This window comes from Pyrenophora tritici-repentis, chromosome 1, assembly GCF_003171515.1.
Source record: "Pyrenophora tritici-repentis strain M4 chromosome 1, whole genome shotgun sequence".
In the NCBI taxonomy this organism is placed as follows: Eukaryota; Fungi; Ascomycota; class Dothideomycetes; order Pleosporales; family Pleosporaceae; genus Pyrenophora; species Pyrenophora tritici-repentis.
In genome coordinates this window covers 132,410-151,847 of record NC_089390.1, presented here as the reverse complement: position 1 = coordinate 151,847, position 19,438 = coordinate 132,410, and the positions used below count along the sequence as shown (strand labels likewise).

The 19,438-nt window shown below is 50.6% G+C and overlaps 10 protein-coding genes across 10 annotated transcripts; all 10 read right to left on the bottom strand.

Annotated features, from left to right (window-relative positions):
- Nucleotides 1–174: 174 nt before the first annotated feature.
- Nucleotides 175–753, bottom strand: PtrM4_000620 (uncharacterized protein; the record flags this gene model as incomplete). The annotated part of the gene is made up of 1 exon (XM_066102556.1): nucleotides 175–753. One exon carries the CDS (start codon nucleotides 751–753, stop codon nucleotides 175–177), a length of 579 nt encoding a protein of 192 aa, XP_065964758.1.
- Nucleotides 754–1,599: 846 nt separating this feature from the next.
- On the bottom strand, nucleotides 1,600–2,949 carry PtrM4_000610 (CsdB, Selenocysteine lyase; the record flags this gene model as incomplete). The annotated part of the gene is made up of 4 exons (XM_066102555.1): nucleotides 1,600–2,127; nucleotides 2,195–2,612; nucleotides 2,716–2,790; nucleotides 2,840–2,949. 4 exons carry the CDS (start codon nucleotides 2,947–2,949, stop codon nucleotides 1,600–1,602), a joined length of 1,131 nt encoding a protein of 376 aa, XP_065964757.1.
- Nucleotides 2,950–3,357: 408 nt separating this feature from the next.
- PtrM4_000600 (uncharacterized protein) lies at nucleotides 3,358–3,861 on the bottom strand (the record flags this gene model as incomplete). Its single annotated transcript, XM_001941668.2, has 1 exon — nucleotides 3,358–3,861. The coding sequence occupies one exon, from the start codon at nucleotides 3,859–3,861 to the stop codon at nucleotides 3,358–3,360; it is 504 nt and encodes a 167-aa protein (XP_001941703.2).
- A 390-nt stretch (nucleotides 3,862–4,251) lies between these two features.
- On the bottom strand, nucleotides 4,252–4,578 carry PtrM4_000590 (uncharacterized protein; the record flags this gene model as incomplete). Its single annotated transcript, XM_066102554.1, has 1 exon — nucleotides 4,252–4,578. One exon carries the CDS (start codon nucleotides 4,576–4,578, stop codon nucleotides 4,252–4,254), a length of 327 nt encoding a protein of 108 aa, XP_065964756.1.
- A 134-nt stretch (nucleotides 4,579–4,712) lies between these two features.
- On the bottom strand, nucleotides 4,713–5,081 carry PtrM4_000580 (uncharacterized protein; the record flags this gene model as incomplete). Its single annotated transcript, XM_066102553.1, has 1 exon — nucleotides 4,713–5,081. One exon carries the CDS (start codon nucleotides 5,079–5,081, stop codon nucleotides 4,713–4,715), a length of 369 nt encoding a protein of 122 aa, XP_065964755.1.
- Nucleotides 5,082–5,244: 163 nt separating this feature from the next.
- PtrM4_000570 (uncharacterized protein) lies at nucleotides 5,245–6,518 on the bottom strand (the record flags this gene model as incomplete). The annotated part of the gene is made up of 2 exons (XM_066102552.1): nucleotides 5,245–5,616; nucleotides 5,667–6,518. 2 exons carry the CDS (start codon nucleotides 6,516–6,518, stop codon nucleotides 5,245–5,247), a joined length of 1,224 nt encoding a protein of 407 aa, XP_065964754.1.
- A 103-nt stretch (nucleotides 6,519–6,621) lies between these two features.
- PtrM4_000560 (uncharacterized protein) lies at nucleotides 6,622–7,055 on the bottom strand (the record flags this gene model as incomplete). The annotated part of the gene is made up of 2 exons (XM_066102551.1): nucleotides 6,622–6,932; nucleotides 6,992–7,055. The coding sequence occupies 2 exons, from the start codon at nucleotides 7,053–7,055 to the stop codon at nucleotides 6,622–6,624; spliced, it is 375 nt and encodes a 124-aa protein (XP_065964753.1).
- Nucleotides 7,056–9,047: 1,992 nt separating this feature from the next.
- PtrM4_000550 (uncharacterized protein) lies at nucleotides 9,048–11,234 on the bottom strand (the record flags this gene model as incomplete). Its single annotated transcript, XM_066102550.1, has 1 exon — nucleotides 9,048–11,234. One exon carries the CDS (start codon nucleotides 11,232–11,234, stop codon nucleotides 9,048–9,050), a length of 2,187 nt encoding a protein of 728 aa, XP_065964752.1.
- Nucleotides 11,235–12,466: 1,232 nt separating this feature from the next.
- PtrM4_000540 (uncharacterized protein) lies at nucleotides 12,467–13,780 on the bottom strand (the record flags this gene model as incomplete). Its single annotated transcript, XM_066102549.1, has 1 exon — nucleotides 12,467–13,780. One exon carries the CDS (start codon nucleotides 13,778–13,780, stop codon nucleotides 12,467–12,469), a length of 1,314 nt encoding a protein of 437 aa, XP_065964751.1.
- Nucleotides 13,781–14,239: 459 nt separating this feature from the next.
- Nucleotides 14,240–19,293, bottom strand: PtrM4_000530 (uncharacterized protein; the record flags this gene model as incomplete). Its single annotated transcript, XM_066102548.1, has 2 exons — nucleotides 14,240–17,496; nucleotides 17,562–19,293. 2 exons carry the CDS (start codon nucleotides 19,291–19,293, stop codon nucleotides 14,240–14,242), a joined length of 4,989 nt encoding a protein of 1,662 aa, XP_065964750.1.
- Nucleotides 19,294–19,438: the final 145 nt, after the last annotated feature.

Below are 19,438 nucleotides of genomic sequence, written 5' to 3'. Positions count from 1 at the left end.
ATGGTGCGCGCACGGAGCAGCTGACTAATCAGTGCCTGGCAAATCTGAGCACGGGAAGCCTGATTCTCCGTGAATACTAGTGAAGGCTCTCACCGCGTCTCGACATCCAGAACACAGATGATCTCAAGAAATCGCGGATGACTTCCGTCCAAGTAGCGATTGTGGCTGTGTCGACTAGGAAATTACCCTTTCTACGGTCATCATCCAGCTTTCCATGGTGATCGTCCGTTGAGCGTCATCGTACTGACTGAGTGACGCTGTGTACTTTGCGTTCCAACCTGATCGCATAATCGACCCCGGTGTGACGTGGAGCGCGCGTTCAATCGAGAATCGGAGAGCGTGACGACTAAACACAGTCATGCGAAGCCCAAGGATCTCGTCCTTGCCGCCATCTAGCTTGAACCATAGCACGACACATGTCAGGAACAGTGTCTGATTGCTTTCGTCATCGTGGTCGTTAGACCAGTCACACGTCTGGTCTATTCGCGCCATCCTCTTGGTGAAAAGATTTGGAAGATAGTCCCAGCTGGGGTTCTCGAACATGTGCTCTGGGTCCCATAACCAAGGGGCGCCGTTCTTCTCTGCCCTTGGTAGCTTGAGGCCGTTGGAGTTGAGAGTTGGTGAACTCTCGATTTCACGACAGATCTTGTCGAGGCGGGGAATGTCCTTTGTCCATGTGGAGAGTTGACCCGAGCAGGTCAGCCAGCACTGTTTCGATATTGGCTCGCTACCATCGTATACCCCTGTTCTCATCATTCTTAAGTACGATGGCCACCACTCTGCAGGCTGTCTGGCAGCAATTAGTCTCCGTTCATCTTTGCCCCTTGGCAATATCATCCTAATACAGGCGTAATGGTCGAACATGCGTTCAATGTCTGGAAGAAAACCACCATCGGTCTTGGACTCGAGCGCATGTGCCGCTGAAGCTATCGCGAGAGGAATGTCGTCGCCTTTGAGGTCTACTAGTTGGCGAACAGAGTGGTAAGACACCAAGTGGCGCGATCTACAGATCACCTAGGTATCATAAGATACTTGACATACTAGTGTACGAAGCCCATTGTAGTCGTCAGACCAAGCCTTCAGGATCAGGTGCTTACCCCAAACTTTCAAGTTGTTGATGACACCCAGGTGGTACCAAATCGGAGTGGAGGGCAAAGGAAATGAGCTGCGGTCGCTCCAATGGCCATTCTTGCTTAGCGAGACGCCCCATTACGGTACTTAACTAGCCAGTTCTACATATTCAAGCCTTATATTACCCAGACCGGTTGACCTCACAGAACAACCCAAGACAAAGCTGTAAGAGGCTAGGGACATAGTCACGAACAACAATCGCTTGCCGCTCTCCGCAACGAGTACCTCACCGACGAAATCATTCTCGACACCTTCAAAAAACTGCTCACCGCACGCCCTGGCGAGCCAGCCAAGCGCTCGCGTCATGACGAAGATGTACCCACTATCGGCGGTATCGAGATCGAGATCGAAGAGGTTTAGCAGAGAGTAGGGGTTGTGGTGTCTGAGCTGTTACGAACGCGCGACTAGCAAGATACAGCGTGAAAAAAGCCTAATTCAATTACCATTCCAATCAGACTAGGTGCTGCATTATACCTGTGGCAGAACCTTCCTCAACACCTCCACCAGTCCCTTGATCTCCTCCTCAGTGTTGTAGTGAACCATGCTCACTCTTGTCACGCCCTCAGGCTCCAGCCCAAGCACCTCATCACACAGCCTCTTGGAGTAGAAGTGACCCCACCTGAACCCATAGTTACTTATCTTCTCCGCCTCAGCCACGATAGCTTTCGAGCTCATGCCCTTGACAGTGAAAGAGATTGTCGGCACCCTTTCTTTGTTATCAGCAGAAGTGGAACCCAGAACTGTGATATCAGGCCGAGAGTTGAGAAAGTCAAGCAAAATGGTCTGCAGCTTGCCTTCACGTTCGGTGATGGCAGGGAAGGCACCGGAGAGGTAGTCGACGATTGCCGGAATGGATTGGACGCATTCGTAGTTTGAGCCTGCGAATCCAATCTTGTCTTCGAGGGTCTTGGTCGGGTTGAAGTAGTGCGACATGGGTTTCATGTGTTGCTGAGCGCTGTCGCTGGCATAGAGGACGGCGATGTGGGGGCCATAGACCTGGGAGTCATCATCAGTACACCACAGAACGTACACACTGGAGATTAAGAAGAAGCAGTCCACATACTTTGTACCAGCTGAAAGAGTAAAAGTCCACTCCGAATGCTTTCACGTCTACCGCTCGATGCGGTGCATAGCTTACACCATCCACACAGAATAACGCACCGACTTCATGCACTGCGTCCGCGATGGACTTTACGTCATGGATGGATCCCAGTATGTTGCTGACGTGTGTGCATGCGACAAATTTTACCTTGTCGTTCAACAGCGGTTTGAGATTCGCGGCGGTAAGCTTCAATCCATCTTCCTTTGAAGACTCCCACCACTTCACGGTCAGATTGAGACGCTCGGCCATGAATAGCCAAGGCTTAACGTTAGTTTCGTGCTCCATCTTAGAAAGAATAATTTCCGAAGCAGAGGGGAATTGCAGGGAGGCGCTGAGGTTCATGAAGAGCTGGGTTGTTGAAGACCCGAGGACGAAGTGGCTGTTAGTAGACTTCGCGATACCGAAAGGAAGATCATAACCCACCAATTTCATCGCGTCTTGCATTGATGTATTTTGCAGCCGCTTGGTAACCTTGTTCATACTTGGTGTTTGACTGGGAGCCGGTATGGTACGAGGCGCCGAGCTGGACATTGGTTTTTGAGAGATATTGTGATATACTACGCAATAGTCAGACCGAAGACAGTATGAACTATCCTAGATACCTACGAATCGATTACAGATGCGAGCGTTTGGCTGCCTCCAGCATTATCAAAAAACACCTGGTCCTGCTGAAGTGCGGGGAAGTGCTCGCGCGCCTTTGAGATGTCGAAAGTCATAATTGCAAACTCCAAAAAACGATGCGAAGAAAACGAAGATGAAGACGAGATAATGGTGATGGCCAGGGAAGATGCCTATTTACTTCTTTTCTGTATACCTACGATAGCCGCAGGTCCTTTATGTACAGGGTGCGGGGTCCTTCTCAATACGGCAGGTGCTTACTCGAGCTGTGAGGTAACTGCCCCACGTCGCTACAGCTTCCACAACGTTTATCTTTGGAACGTCAAAACTCTGTTGTGAAATATTGGATTTCTCATTCGTGTTTGTGTGTGTCTCATGCTATCTGTGCCATGGCCATTTCCCGTCGCATGCATGGACATCACAACTTTTCAATTCCAGGAACGGAAATGCAAGTCCTCCAAGTCCTCTGTTGCTCGCTTTGAACAGGAACAACTCCCTGGTAATCCTTAGAGGACACCGTTCCAATCGGTACCCTTGCGGAAGTTGGCACCTTGGGCCTTGAAGAAGTCTAGCAGATAGCTCAAGTCGGCAGTATCCAAGTCGCAAGGTCGTCCGAACTCCTCCACCTCCTCATACTCGTCCATATTATCGTTTTCATGACCGTGCGCAAGGTAGGGGCCGCGGAAGTAGGTACCAGACGCTGTGCCGATCCACTTGGTGATGAACGGGGTTAAAGATGATCCATCGGTCATATACCTGTCAGTGTGGAAGATTCCAAGACAGTGACTGACTGGGCGCTCTAGTGGCCAGGTACCGGGCTGGAAGTGACCGGACATGATTTCGCCGGTGACCTCGTTAGGTGCGATGGTCGTCCAATCTTCACTGGAGTAGTACTTGATCCAAACAAAGCGCGGGAGGGGTTCGTCAGGCGGAAAGAAGATACCGCGGAAGAAGTCGGGACCGGGACGAGCCTCGAGAGTGGCGAAGGACTTGCAGATAAACTTGTGCATCGTCCAATCCTGTCACTGGCAGGCAGTGGAGCAGTAGTGGGCATTACCGCAGCCGGAGCAGTGCTTTGTTGTAGGCTGTTTGCACACGAAGCACGGGGGAGCTTGCGCACTCGATAGCGGCGGCGCAGTGACAGTGCCGCTCTCTGCGGTGTCCATGGTGGATGGTGTAACGGTGTATGCTGTGAATAGGCTTTAACTTCGAAGGTAGGTAAAGGCGAACAGAAAGCTCACGGTGTGTTGGGAAATAAGCTGTTAAATAGTTGTCGGATGACGTTGTGCCACAGTCATAGTCACAGTCACTTTGTATGGCCCGTGCACACTCGATAGCGGTAAACACGCGGCAATCCGCAAGTGAGAGATGAGATTGCAAAGTGAATGCGACTGATACTCTCAAATCTTCCTCGGTTGCCCGGTAATGACAGTACCCTTGCCCTCTTCCAAGAAGGCATTCATAACACCCGTAACGGTCTTGAGCAACTCCTCGTTTGGCAAACCCTTCGTCTCAATATCTTTCCTACCCGCAGCCGTCGAGAATACGAAGCCAACGATGAATGGCAAGTTATCCTTCTGGTTCTCCCACTGCGTAGCAGATCGCTCGGCAATGTAAGGACGGCACTCGTTCCTCATTCTCCCCAAGAGCTCCCAGCAGATGTCGTGCATGGCGAAGTAGTCAAACGTAATGTCTTTGATCTCAACTTCGATGGCGGCAGCCAGCATGTGGATGACAGAGTCTTGTCTGAGCCCGGTAGACTCCGCAACAATCAATTCAATCCGGTCACTCTCCTAGACCCACTTACCTATCTAGGTAGGGCTTAAACTCCTATAGGTAACTACTAGGCTTAAAGCGGTAATCAATCAATCCAATCTGAACCTTCTAGGACCCACTTAATTGATTGTTGCGGACTGTGGAGCCCGGAAGGCGCATCGGCTGCATCGTGGTGTGAACGGGTCTGTTCATCGGCGGTGATGGCATCGTTGATTGCCTCAACAGTGAGAAGTCGCCCGTCTCCATTCGTCTGGATCCGTGAGGCAATCCATAGCGACGCGGGCCCCTTAGGGAATATGCTGCGTCTCGTCGCATTGGTCACCTTGACCTTGGTATTTCTCTTCGCAGACGCCCAGTTGGACAGCGACGCGCCAATCGACATCAAGTAGTTCTTCCAGTGACCCTCGAAATCCTTTGGAGGCTCACTCATGAAGTATGTGGAGTTTCCCTGCATGTTCCATAGCAGCTGGAGATCATCCCATTCGCGAAAGAGAAGATTCCCTTGACGCAAGCAGAGTTGCCAACAAGCAAGTAAGTGGGGCTCAGAAGGTCCAACTTGACTTGCTTGATTACCTATTGTAGCCTAGTAGTTACTTTGTTAGGTATAACTCCTACTCCTAGCGGTTAGCGTCCAGGTTTGATGAGCAACTTGACTTGCTTGTTGGCAACTCTGGACGCAAGGCATGGTACAGCTGCGTTGTACACATGACAGCGCCGGGAACCGCAGCATATGTCATAGCGTCCTGTTGGAATCTAGTGCGAGCGTAATGAATCCACAAACCGCAGGCTGTGGGATTGCGACGCCAGACAGTATAGGATGTGTACGCTGATCCGAGCGCGCGTCGCATGGTAGCAATGGGATCAGCTGCCAGAATCTCGTTGACTGGTTTCAATACTTTTGCTACATTAGTGCAAGCCTTGGGATGAGCATCCACATATCCCTGAAGCAATGTAGTTGTATAACGTATCTGCTTCCATCCAGCGCCTACCTATGGTATGATTAGTCGCTTAAGAAGCTATTAACGATCACGAGATGAACCTTGGTGGAGTACAGAATATCGAGATAGATCTGGGCAGCGAAAGCGGTCCAAACGGGTGGTTGCTTGGTGGTATTTTCCTGTGAAAACGACTTCCATGCTGCTGCGAAGCTGAGAACAAATTGGTCCTCGACAATTGCCGGCCGATTATGGAGAAGAGGTTGATCTTGTAGCATCTCCTGCAAGGTAGATCTATCTTGGAGATACTTGTCTTTGTTCTTGGTATGTGTTTTGCGGCCTTTCTCGTTGAATCTACCCCATTTACCGTTGTCATCCGCAAGCTTACCTGGTTGATAGTTCGCGAGGAAGACCGGAAATGCGTTGTGTAAGTATACGAACAAAGCATCCGCGAGGTCATAAGCATCGTAGTTGTAATTGTCTGCGGACGACTTCTTCTTGAGTACATCGATGTTGTATGAGTGGCAAATTCCGACCCAGTACGACTCGTGGAATGGAATCATTTCATTGAAGTGCTTGTATGCGGGGTAGACATCGGCTTCCAAGCTGCGCGCAAGCTCAATAGCTGTGTTGGTAGCGACGGAAACGGTAGTCAGGTCCAATTCCACAGCATCGTGCTTGGCCCACAGCTCTGCCACTTCGGCACGAAGGCGTGACAGGTCATCAATCAACGTGGTCATAGCGAAGAATGCCTCGATGATGGAATCATCTGGTACTTCAACAGAGTATTCTTCCTCGGCGGTCTTTGGTGGAGGCACTACATCAGGTGCGGCTAGGAATTTAGCTGAAGGCTCGTATACATCCAAGATCTCGAACAAGTTCCGAAGTTCTATTCTGCGAGCGCGGTCGTTGGCACTTGCATTTGCTGCGGGCATGGCATTTTGCAGGCTGTTCATATTGAAGGCATCAGCCTGGACAAGAGACTTCAGTGAGTCGCGGACTCTCTGCAAAACGGTAACGAAGAAGGCATGACGCGATTCAGCAGCCTGATTGATGGCTCTACGAGCAGCCTCGAGCCTCTTCTGAGAAGGAGCTCCGGACGGAGATCACTCGCTCGAGTGCGGCCTTGAAGTAGTCGGGAACATCAACAACTCTGCCATTGGCATTTGCAATGTGCTCAGAAAGAGGTATGAAGTCCCTGATAGCAAGTGTGTATTTGGGTTTTGAAGCCTGGTTGGCCATTGCACTCTGCGCAGAGCTTGAGCTCCTTGCTAGCTTTCTAGCCTTGCCTTTCAGCCTCTGAGACTTCATTTCTGGAGGCGGAGGCCCGAGGGCCGCGTCGTAGCCAAGAGATTTGGCTGTCGTAGCAACTGCGTGAGAGAAGGCACTGCGTTAGTACATGTGTAACATCTCAGGAACGTATGCTTACGCCATGATGCTACAACATCCGTGTCGTGCTTGTATTGCTGGTAGATGCTTCGTAGCGTAGCCATAGTGCGTGTAGAATAGGTAGCTTGAACGCGTCGGTGGCAAATGCTACGTTGTTTGTATATATAACGGGGTGAGGAGAGGAGGAGAACTACGTTGCATTGTGTAGCTATGAAGGAGGGCAGCTATCTATATGTGTGTGTAATAAGAAAGTGTGGTAGCGATAGCCGTACCCAACTCTCACCTAAGTTGGTCTTGGCAAGGCCCAAACCGTTACAGTATAGGCTCACGCGTGTTTAAGTACGTCGAAAGGTTTCATGTAAGTAGGGTTTCTGTCGGATCATGAGTATCGGTAGGGACGTCGGATGCTAACACTTCGGCCCGACTTCGGCCCGACTTGCGCTGAGCTTAGGTATATCTTCGTAGCACCTATATTCGTAGAATCAATCAGAACCATCACCACATAGAATGCATTCCTAGTTATCGTTATTTCCCTTTACGCATTTAGTGCAAAGCCAACCAAAAGTTTCAGAACTAACAGGGGAGTTCCGTCTTGCCCCGCATCCCATTATCAACTTGCTCTCGCGCACCCGCATCTTTCTTACTATGACAGGCGTTTACAAACCTGAAAATCGAATTGATAAACATCTGATTGTGTTCTTAAATCATTCCGCGAGCCGTTGCTGCCAATAAAGTCATAGATATGATTCAACGGACCAGTTGAATGTTTTGCCGATGATGACTTCATCTAGATGTCCGCACCGCATTAAATATTCAATCCGATTACGCACTGTTAGTTTGAAAGGACTGGTGAAATGTGGCTCGTCGCTTAGGTGTAAGAGGTTTTAGTATAGTTATGATGATGAGTAACTTAATGTCGATGCTTAGCAGCAGATTTCCACAACGCAATTTTGTCTTTAGTATACCGTAGCGCGCCATACTAGTCTTAGGATCTTTTAATACACTAAATGTTGGAAGGCCTTGTACGATCGTACGGTGAATAACAGTAGCTAAGGTAATCTTGTGTATTGGTATTCTGGTGTATGATGATTCTACGAATGTGGGGGCTACGAAGGTATTGTCAGATTGTGATGGGTTATCAAAGACGGGGATAATAGTATAATAATATGATTGGGATCGATTGTATTGTTCTGGTCTGATGTCGTGTGTTCTGTTGTCCAACGCTGTTCGATCAGTTGGGTCGCGGTGGATTGTGCGCGCTGACTAATTTAACTGATCCACAGAATCCACAGCTCCGAACACCCGGATTTTGTCCACCACCCAAAATATGCCCATATTCTGACACACCCCCTCAGCTCAAGAGCCTTGAGCTGGATTAACCACAGCTAAGCTGCTCTAATTGAGCTTGGATCTCTACAACAGGTGACTGATTGTGTGGCTCTCGCAGAGATGTCAACAAGCAAGTCAAGCTGGCTTGATTCTTATCGATTGCAGATCACAGACAATATAGAGGCTCGTGCACAGTGGCACGTCCCAGAGAATGGTCTGTGATCTGCAATCGATAAGAATCAAGCCAGCTTGACTTGCTTGTTGACATCTCTGGGCTCTCGATCCCTAACTTCCAGACTCCGCAACAATCAATCGATTGACATGATTGATTCCTATATAGGTTAAAGAATTACTTCATTAGGCAGCCTTTAACCTAGATAGGAATCAATCATGCCGATCCGATTGATTGTTGCGGAGTCTGCTAACTTCGACCAGCCCTAGTTGGATCAGAAAGCCCGTCCACTGGTTTACTGGGAGTACTTTGGTGAGGCCATCAGCTATCATCTCAGAGGATTTTGTGTATACTACTTTGATCCTCTGGTTCGTCACTTCCTGTCGGAGCCAATGGTTGTGGATATCTACGTGTCGGAGCTTCGTGGTGAGTCTTGATACTGCTTGAGTTACAAGACGGATCGTCTGTTGATTGCACAGTCCGCAACAATCAATTAAGTGGGTCCTAGAAGGTTCAGATTGGATTGATTGATTACCGCTTTAAGCCTAGTAGTTACCTATAGGAGTTTAAGCCCTACCTAGATAGGTAAGTGGGTCTAGGAGAGTGACCGGATTGAATTGATTGTTGCGGAGTCTGGTTGATTGTCGCATTGGATAGTGATCGTAGGACTCGGTAGCTTAACCTTAAGTTCACTGATCAATCGTGAGGTAAAGATCGCTTCTTTGGCTACTTGTGAGAGTGCTAAGAGCTCTGCTTCAGTTGTTGAAGTAGTGACGGTATCTTGCTTGCTAGATCGCCAGGCGATCAGCCCGCCGAAGAGTTTAATCGCGTAGCCCTGAGAGCTTTTGCGATCCAGAGTGTTGTCTGCAAATGATGCGTCACTGGCTACCTGCATAGCGGTGCCGCCACCCAATCGTAATGTCAGCCACTTAGTGTCGGATAGGTAGAGTAACACTCGATCCGCAGCCTGTTGGTGTTCCTGACTTGGGTTGGCGAGAAATCTGGCTAGTCTAGACGTCGCAAAAGCAATATCCGGGCGTGTATTGACAGCGGCGTAGAGGAGAGAGCCAATCTTCCGCTGGTATCGATTGATCTCAGACGGGGTAGCTAGTCCTTCTCTGGGCATGAGCTCGCTGGTCGCCATAGGAGTATCGTGGCGGATTGTCTGATCGTCCACTAGTCTATTGATCTTTTCATAGTAGGCAACCTGGGAGAGGTGGATCAGTTGTTTGGATCGATCCCTGATCACCTCGATCCCAAGGAACCACTGTAGATCGTCTCCACCAGTGATGGAGTATCGCTGCTTGAGCTGATCCATTGCTTCTTGAGCCTTCTTGGATTGATCCTTGCCATAGGCTAGGATGATATCGTCTACGTAGTAGAAGATGATGATTCCGTCTTTGATCATACAGCAGGGCTCGTGGGGTACAATCTGGAACCCAAGTTGAGTGAGCGTCGCTGTGAGATCCTTCTGCCAAAGGAGTGGGGATATTCTTAGCCCATAAAGAGCTTTCTTGATCCGTAGGATAGTGCCGGGCTTCTGATAACCCTTTGGCATCCGCATGTAGACCTCTCGATCTAACGATGCGTGGACGAAGGCGTTGGTAACGTCGTACTGTTTTAGTTCAAGATTGTGTTTGGCAGCGATTGCCATAAGTAGTCGAAATGATCGGCTAGCTAGAGTAGCGGCGTAGGTGTCTTGGGAGGTGATATTGCGCTGCTGATCACCCCGCACAACTAATCGAGCTTTGCACTTAATGAATTGATTGGCTTTGTTAAATTTGTAGACATACACCCACATGCAGTCTAGAATCTGGTGTCCTTTAGATTTAGCTGCTTGGTAGGGTACTTCTTCCCACGAATTGGTGACTTTGTGGCTGTCGAGATGTGCACGTTGTGCTTCTTTAAATAGCTCTCCTAAAGGGTGCTGATCAAGATCAGTCCTGGCTGTCGGTGGATCAGGAAGTTGTGATTGATGGATCTTGACTCCTTTGGCGAGTAGCCGGTGAAGTTGTGCCTTGTCGATTGGGCTTCCATTGTGAGTGCCTATAGTCCCTGCCTTTAATCCAGCCATGAACGCTGCGGCCCATGGAACTGTTTTGGATGATTGGATCTCAGGAGTGGATCGAACATTTCCACTCATAAACTGGGCGAGCAGGACTGCTGGTGGAGGTGTTGATGGAGGAGTTGGGTAGTGATCTTGGATCTTTCGACCATTGTAGTACCCTGGCGGATCTTCTTCCTCCTCTGTGGTATTGATGCTTTCGTCGTCTTCATGAAACGACTCCGTCCCGGTGTCTGGGATCGGTGGTGGGAGCTCGATAGTCCTAACGTATGCTGCGATCTCTGAAAGAGTGCTGTGCATAAGGCTATCCATTAGGTCTTCAATTGTCCCATCAAATATTGTATTTTCGTCGAAGGTCACGTCTCTTGTGCTGATGACTTTGGCGAGTGATGGGATCCAAATCCGATAGATATTGGATGATTGATATCCAACTAGGTAGCCGATCCAGGCTTTTGGATCAAGCCGCTGTAGTCTTGATTTGCCTCTGTGGGTATCATCAGTCATCGCAAAAGCTTTGCACCCATAGGCTTTGAGGTATGCTAGGTAGGGCTTCTTGATCGACGTGACTATCCCATTTGCTAGTGATACGCGCGTGAAGAATACTTCGTAGGGTGTTTTCCACTGGTTACTGTAGTTTGGCGTTCGATTGTAGAGGTGTACAGCAGCCCGAGTGATCTCTGGCCAGAGTTCCCATGGTAGATTGGCGTCAAGTCTCATTGTGCGTGCCTTCTCCTTATTCACACCCCCTGAGCGTTCAGCTCCACCGTTTTGAGCTTGAGTATCTGGTGCTGAAGGCTCGACAGCAATGCCTTGGCCTCTGATCCATCGCTCGACGTCTGGTTTGACTGTGGTGATCTCGTTGTCGGTTTCGATCACTTTTGGGGTGATGTTGTATTGGTTTTGGAGGAAAGTGAGGAAATTGGATAGTACTCGGATGATCGATTTCGCCGTTCGGTTATCTGTGAGATAGAAATCCCACTGAAATCGCGAGTACCTATCGGTAATTAGCAATTGGCTTTTCTCTTTGTTGTAGGATTGATTCTCATAGGAGTGGAAATCAATGGCGAGCCTCTCTGCGGGTCCCTGATCATTGATCCGTGGAGCGCGGCTGATCTGTCGTCGGATTTTCGCTCGGCCACACGCATCGCACTGCACTGTCGTTACCCCTTTAACTCGCACCCCCTCAGCTTGCTGGACTAGGTGCTCGATCGCTGCTGGCCCTGGGTGTCCCAGTCTTTTGTGCCAGAGGAGAGCAGGCGCCTGTTGGGGTCGCCGGCGCGTTCGGGACGTTTGTGAGTGGGCGTGTAGGGCTACTCTGTCCTCTGATCCATTTGGCCGATACTCCAGTACCCATTGACCATATAGCTCTGCCAGCTCGCAGACGGTTGATCCATCTGATCGCTTGACCGCTGTGGGATCCGATTGGGTATCCCACCAGAGTCCTTGCTTTCTCAGTACTCTAAATGAGACGATATTGCAGAGGATGTCTGGGCAGATTGCTACGTCGTGGAGCACGAGTTTCTCTACTCTCTGTTTATGTTCAAGCTGTATGACTATTGATCCATATCCCTTAGACTCCGCAACAATCAATTCAATCCGGTCACTCTCCTAGACCCACTTACCTATCTAGGTAGGGCTTAAACTCCTATAGGTAACTACTAGGCTTAAAGCGGTAATCAATCAATCCAATCTGAACCTTCTAGGACCCACTTAATTGATTGTTGCGGACTGTGATATCCCTTGATCCAAATCTGGCTATTGCCTGCCCATATGAAATCTCCATGGATCGGTGGCCGATAGTTGTGGATCCGATCGGGGTTGTTCGTGATATGGCACGTCGATCCTGAGTCAAAGATGAAGGAGTTGCTTAGTGGGTAATCGTGCCGATTCGATAGGGAGGATACAGCGGCGAACATGGCGTCGATCTTCGATATCTGTCGTCCATTTAGTCAATCATCAATAAGATTAGGTGTAGGAGTTTGGGACTGCTTAAGTCTTGGAGTATGAGTCCTTGGGCGACCTTGGGCTCTCAGGAGACTCTGAAACTCAGCGTCATGTTCTCGTCTGAGCTCCACGAATTGGGCTGTTCTTGGATTGGGTTCCCACCACTCCGGAGCTTTCTCAGTATACACGTAGAAGCAATCACGGAGGGCATGCCCCATGTCACATGCTGGACATTTGGGGCCTCTGGCGTCTGCGATCACAGTTTTACCAGGCACGGCGTCCGCTTTGGCGGAGTTACCGTAGGCGTACGATCTTGCGCTTTTGCCTCTTCCTCTTGGAGGGATTGAAGAGCTTGGAGGTTCGCGATCGCCTTCCTCTATAGCTGTACGTTGATATCGGGGTCTGCCCCGTTTTCTGACTTGAGAGTTTCCCGTTTCCACATGGTGGGTGTCCCCATCCACGCGCTGGTCAGCGTTGCTGTTCGCAGCAAGAAATACAGATGGATCATCCACTGCAAAAGCTGCCTTTTGGCTTCTGTTTCGCGTGATCGGATGATTCAGCATCATATACTCTCGGAACCGTCTCATCATGTCCTTCTGGGTTACCCCAGGTTGATCCATCCCATTGGATTGGAAGGTTGCTGCCCATATTGGGGCTATTTTGTTTACTGCCGACATAAAGTCTACAGCTACTGATCTAAACTGAGTAGTATCAGGCACCTTAAGTGTCTCCGCTTCAGTTACAGCTTGATTGTACTCGGCGAGCCAGGTATCCCAGTTATTCGCGGATCGAGGTGGTTTAAGAGCACTGTAGTATCGCTGTCGCGCTTGCTCTCGTTCGGTTTCGATAGTGATGCCCACATGGGCTCGAAGGTTCTTGATCCAGTCTCTGATCGATCCATCTGGCGGACAGCAGGTGCGCTGTAGGTGAACCGCGACGGTAGATTGGACGAGGATCATAATGTGTTGGAGATTGGTTATCTCAGTCTTGTATCTGGCGTACTTTGTTTTGTATTGCTCCATTTTGAGTTTGTAGATCTCAAGATCGTCCTTGTAGGCTCGTTGTCCCGCTGAGGATAGATCTGATAGTCTAGTTGGATTGGCTCCTGCAGGGAGTCCAGTCGATGGCGCGTAGTCGGCGCACTCCGGGAGCTCCGGAGGGAACGGCTCCATCAGTGGCAGCTTTGTCCCATCAGGATTGACCTGTTCCCATATATTGTAGGTGACACAGCGCGCTTGGAGTTGGCTGTACCAAGCGCGATAGTCGTGCTCGTCGCGTAGGAGCACTGTCGCGTTCTGTTGGTTGGCTTGAGCGGTCATAGCGATTTGGTTGTTGGATTATTGGTAGGGCGGATGAGACTCTTAATTGTCAGATTGTGATGGGTTATCAAAGACGGGGATAATAGTATAATAATATGATTGGGATCGATTGTATTGTTCTGGTCTGATGTCGTGTGTTCTGTTGTCCAACGCTGTTCGATCAGTTGGGTCGCGGTGGATTGTGCGCGCTGACTAATTTAACTGATCCACAGAATCCACAGCTCCGAACACCCGGATTTTGTCCACCACCCAAAATATGCCCATATTCTGACAGGTATACATAGCGTTGGGTCCGAGTTGGGCCGAAGTAGGATCGAGGCGGTACATTGGGCCTTATTAGGCGACACACCGTGTGTATGCCGACACTGGCAATCTTTTCTTATTGTAACGACTGATGTAAGGAAAAACGGGTCTTCTAAAAAGGGCACAATGAGAGGGATTCCAAATAGGCATATGTGCCTACTCCGTAGGTCGCTGCACAGATCCCTCTACTCGGATTGACAGCTTGTTGCTTTCGATGAAACGTTCTAACGCGCGATTTGGTGTTGCTTTCGTGAATGCGTCCGCGGGGTTGTCCTCTCCGTTGATCCAGCGGATCTCAGTGATCTCGCGACGCTCGTATGACTGCCGAAGCGCCATGATGTCGATCATCAGTCGCTTCTCAGCAGTTGTTCCGAGTTTGACGAGGCATTCATACAAGGAGTATGAATCCGTACACACAATAAGTGGGATCGGTGGTAGACCTAGGCGTCCTGTAATTATCTTGAGGGTTGTTAGGATAGCGATAGCGATGTCGACACCGCTAACCATGCCGTACGTTTCTGAGGCAAGAACGCTCCGGGTAACGCGTTTGCATTTGGTCGAACTCCAATGGATTACGTTACCACGAATATCAAACGTGCTGTCTTGTCGACTCGACTCATTCGCAAGGATAAGTAGGTACCCTAGCTGTGAGCTAAGGTCTTGGTTGTTCGCGAAGGATCCGTCTGTGAACACTACCAGCTTTGCTGTAGCGAGGTCGAGAGGGACGTATCGCAGGCCTCGTTGTATGCTCTCAGATTGCCACTGCAGCCGGCGGTTAAGCTTCACGTATTCTGTGTCCTTAGGTTGTTGTATTTGCGCAGCCGCGGAAAGATCGAACGATGCTTCAGGTTGGCATATCGACGCAATGTACGCGCCACGCGCGCGCTGCTCCATGTACTTCTGTGCTCGGTTTGCTGCCTTCGGATCAATGATTTCGATCTTGGCACCTTGTCCCTTCTGCGTAAGTAGAATCGTGTCTCCGCGCAACGTTAGAGTACATCCGTTGAACTCGAGTGATACTTCTTTGGACAGTCTCTCCTTGGGCTTAGCTCGAAAATTGGCTTTCTGGAGCGCAGCGTCTTCTGCACCAGAGAATGCAGGCGTCCCAATCGCGAGAGTATCGTCTGTCTGCAGGCCCACTATTCCAAACGCTTCCCGTCTCCCGTTCGTGATCAGGAGGCACGGGTCATACGTTGATGTAGCCATGTCGAGCTCCTTGCAGTGGTGTCCTTGGTACGTAGCAAACCAGTGGACTCCTGCTTCCGCGATTCCATAGAGTGGCTTGATTACGCGAATAATTGTTCCCTTGGGATACTTTGTTATAAGCTCCTTTGGGAGGTGCGCTAAAACCGTGCGGAATAGCTCTGTTTGTGCCTGTGGGTACGCTTGCGTGATATCTCGTAGTTCCACAACCATGCCCTCATCGAGTAATGCAGGCGCTAGGGCTAGAATCAGGCGCTGGCTGGCTCGTTGGATGGTTGGCGACTGCGTCAGGATCTCGTGTTTGCCCTCGTCATTGTAACCTTGAACAACGAGGCGTGATTTCTCGTACGGGACCATGGTCTTGCCTTTGACTTCGCGGACCATGCGCGATTTGAAGATACGATACCCGCCGTGTAGAGTTGGATCAAACAGCTCAAAACTGAATACTCCACGGCCGACGAGGTCGTCGATCTCCTTCTGATCGGATGCTTCGAATGGAGCGCCCGGGACGTTAATCACGCCGTCATTGCGTAGCTTGACGGCCAGGGCGTAATCGTCCTCCTCCTTCTTCGACAGGTACTGCACCTTGGGCTTGTTCTTTGATCCAGGTGGGCGGCCCCGCTTGCGCGGCTGAGCCGCTTGGTTGGCTTCCGCCGGTGGTACCGGTAGTGGCGGTTCATCAGCAATCGCTTCGTCTGTGGTCGGAGATCCACCTGTGCCTTGATCTGCGCCGTCTATCGCTGTAGTCAGATCGCGATAGTACGGTTTTACGACAGTGGATCGGAACGTCGTTGGGCCGTTGATCATGTCTACAGTAACATCGTGGTCCTTCATATCGATGACTCTATACGGCCCTTGCCATCCATTCTTCTCGCGCCATACCATCACCTCACTCTGAAGAGGCAGTGACAGTACCCCGTCTGTAGTAGGCCCATTCCTGGTACCAAGTGCGTTGCTCACCGCATGTTCCGCTGAGGCCTTCCGCAGCGCCCTCATCGCTTTCTGGATTGCCTCCGCGCGATGGGTTATCGAGGGAGATGGTGGTGAATCCATGGATATCCGGGGGTATGCACCGAAGACGAGCAGCGTGGGTACGAGCCCGTCTGGGCCTGCGGTGTCGTTGACGGCCTTGACTGCCATCTGCAACACTGCGGCGTCGCTGGTGCCAGTGTCAAGCTCTGTCCTCAGGATCTCGTACGCGCGTCTGAGCGGTGCGTGGTATCTTTCTACCTTGCCGATAGACCAATGGGCCTCGGTTGGCACTTGTTTACATGTGATTCCCATGATCTTCGCCTCTGATCTGAATTCGACTGACGCGAAGTTGGTGCCGGCGTCGTGGGTGACGATATCTGGCGGCCCTTGGTATGTATCAATCCAGAGCAGGCGGAGTGCTTCCCAGGTGTCTTTCGCGCTCATAGACGGTAGAAATCGCGCGCCGTTGAATGTTGTAGCCGAATCGATCACGTGAAGCACTGGTTTCCCACTCAGATACATCACATCTACGAGGATCTCGAAGTTGAATTCCCGATCATCTTTCAGCCTGAACTTGAATCGGCGCGGCGCTGGATCATGCGCTTGGCAGTGATGGCAGAACGTTTGGATCTCTCGGAGCAGCCGTTCATCCACGTCCTCGTGTCCTGCGCGTTTGAGCAATCGTATCAGCCGTTCGACGGCTGGATGCCCGAACCTCCGGTGTAAGCGTCGGAGCTCAGTCTCCGTAAGGAATACGCGCGCGCGCTCTGCCTTGCTTAGGTGGAACCACGGGTGTCCCCATTTGCGAATCACTGGAAAGGTAGCTTTTCCTTGTACCAGCTGGTCCGTAGTATTGTTGAAGTACACGTGGAGCCGGTCCATGTCTTTCAGACAGAGGAGAAACGGGGTGGGTGCGTTCAAGACCTCAAATTTGATCTTTCCAATCTGTGTCGATACATGTGCGGTTCCAATCGAAGTAGTGACGCTTCCTTTGCCAAATTGCACAGATGCGTTTCCAGCAGTAGACGTATCTAGAGTTACGGTGGGGTCCTCAGTTTGGAGCGCCCAGAACTGCTCCTTTCCGGCTGTCGATACATTTGAGGCACCAGTGTCAGGAAGAATGCCTTGGTACGTGATTCGCGAGTATCGATCCTCGATAAGGAACTGCGTTGCGGGCGTAATAGGCTCCTTGCACCTGTAGACGTCTTCTCCAGTCACGTGGTGCAAAAAGGCCTGATCTGTGAGGTACTTAACTGCCAATCTTTGGTCCTCATCATCTTCGTCTTGCTCCTCTAGGAAGAACTGGTCGACTTCTTCCCCTCGTACGCGACGAGAAATGTGCTAAACTCCATTTGCTCTCCCGTAATCGCGCAGTGTGTGATGTACTGCGCTTTTGAGCGTTTTCTTTCTTCAAGCGTGTGGTTTGTGGACCAACAGCCTGTCTTGCCGCAGACGTAACATTTCTTGTCGATTTGTGTGTTGACTCCAGAGCGGTGCTGAAGCCCACCGCGTCCGCGGGTGAATCCGCTGCGTCCACCGCGAGGGTTGTAATTCCCTCGCAATCTTCCAGAGCTGTTGTTGTTGTACCGACGATCCAAGTAGTACTGGCTATCCGTATCCGCCTCAGTGAAGTTGACGGAGACGGTCATGGCGAGTGAGTTTTCGATTGACGATCGCAGATCTCCAAACAGAACCTCGCATTCTAGAGACGGCTTGTAGAGTGCCATCTCGAGCTCCTTCACGCCTCGGCATGCTGTGATTACAGTCGTTCGGAGCGCGTATTCTCCCATGTACTGCTGTCCAAGTGCTCTTTGACACAATTGGAGCTTGTCCAGCATGATGTCAAGGACCTCGTGGAGGTTCTTTTCGGGGTTCTCCCTGCGGACTTTGACAAACGATGTCGTCGTCCAGTCCGCGTAGTAATGGCCGTGGTTGACGTCTGTGTCGAAGTGGTTCTTGAGCTTTGTGTAGGCAGTCAAGAACGTATCCATCCGCTGATCGACGAAGTGGAGGTAATACTCCTCTGCGCGGCCGTCGAGAATCCGTGGAAAGACTGCATGGAACTGCCCTGGCTCGATGTCTGCGTGATAACAGATGCTGTAGAAGATCTTCAATTTATCGTCTAGGAGGTCGTACGGCTTTCCCGTATACTTTTTGTCTCGGTCCCACATTTTCACGAAGACATTGATCGTCTTAGGATCCAGTTTCTCATTGCCAAACTCGATTGGTGGAACTGCCTTGTACGGGTCTGTTTCACCAGAGGGCACAATTGGGGGAACGCTCAGTCCCTTCGGACGTTGCGGGTATGCTGGTGTATACTCGCGGAATCGGTCGAAGTTGTTGTAGGTGAGGGGAGGTTGCTGACTTTGGACGCGCTGATAGGCTGGCTGCGGTGCGGATTCAGTTGTCTCTACAGGCTGGCTTCGGATTGGTTGGTTTTGGGCTTTCTCAATCGTTTTTGCTAGCTGGTCCTGAATCTGTTGTTCTTCCTCAACGGTCTCCTGTCGTCCTTGCACACGGGCGTGGGTCTGGTCTTGATCGCGGGTTTGCCGACTGTCTACGTCTCGGCCTCTTGTCCTTACAGGCGTTTGGGTTCGGCTCTGGGCCTGGCTTGATAATCTCCTGTCTGTGGACTGTACTGATCCTTCACTGCGTTGTTGCCGTAGTGCCCGCTCTTGCAACATGTGCGCAGCTGATCGTGTGTCAAACACAGCCGACTGGAATACGTCCTGAGGCCATTCTAGGTACTCCTCCATGCGTAATAACCTAGCTAGAGACTCACTAGGTGCCATATTAATACGGCCAGTATACACTCCCTTAAAGCGGAGGATCCGCTTTAGTTCCTTTGTGTATATTGGCTGGGCACGTAGGAACATTGCCTCTGTCCATCCTTCAAAGTCCTGACGGAACTCCCAAAAGAGTTCTTCATCTGCTGTTGGTCGATCTGTATAGTCCGCAATCGCACGCGCAATGTACGTTGTTGCTGTAGTAATCCCTACCTCATCGTCTGGAGCTTCAAGGTTGTCCTCCCACATCTCTGGATCGATGTGATGCCATTCTCTTGGTTTTATGTTTGTGGTCCCTAGTAGCGCCTCTAGTGTGGGTACCACTCTTCTACTACTGCTCGCCATTCCTACTGCCGGCGTCCTGGCTACCGGTGCTCTTTCCGATGATGTTCTC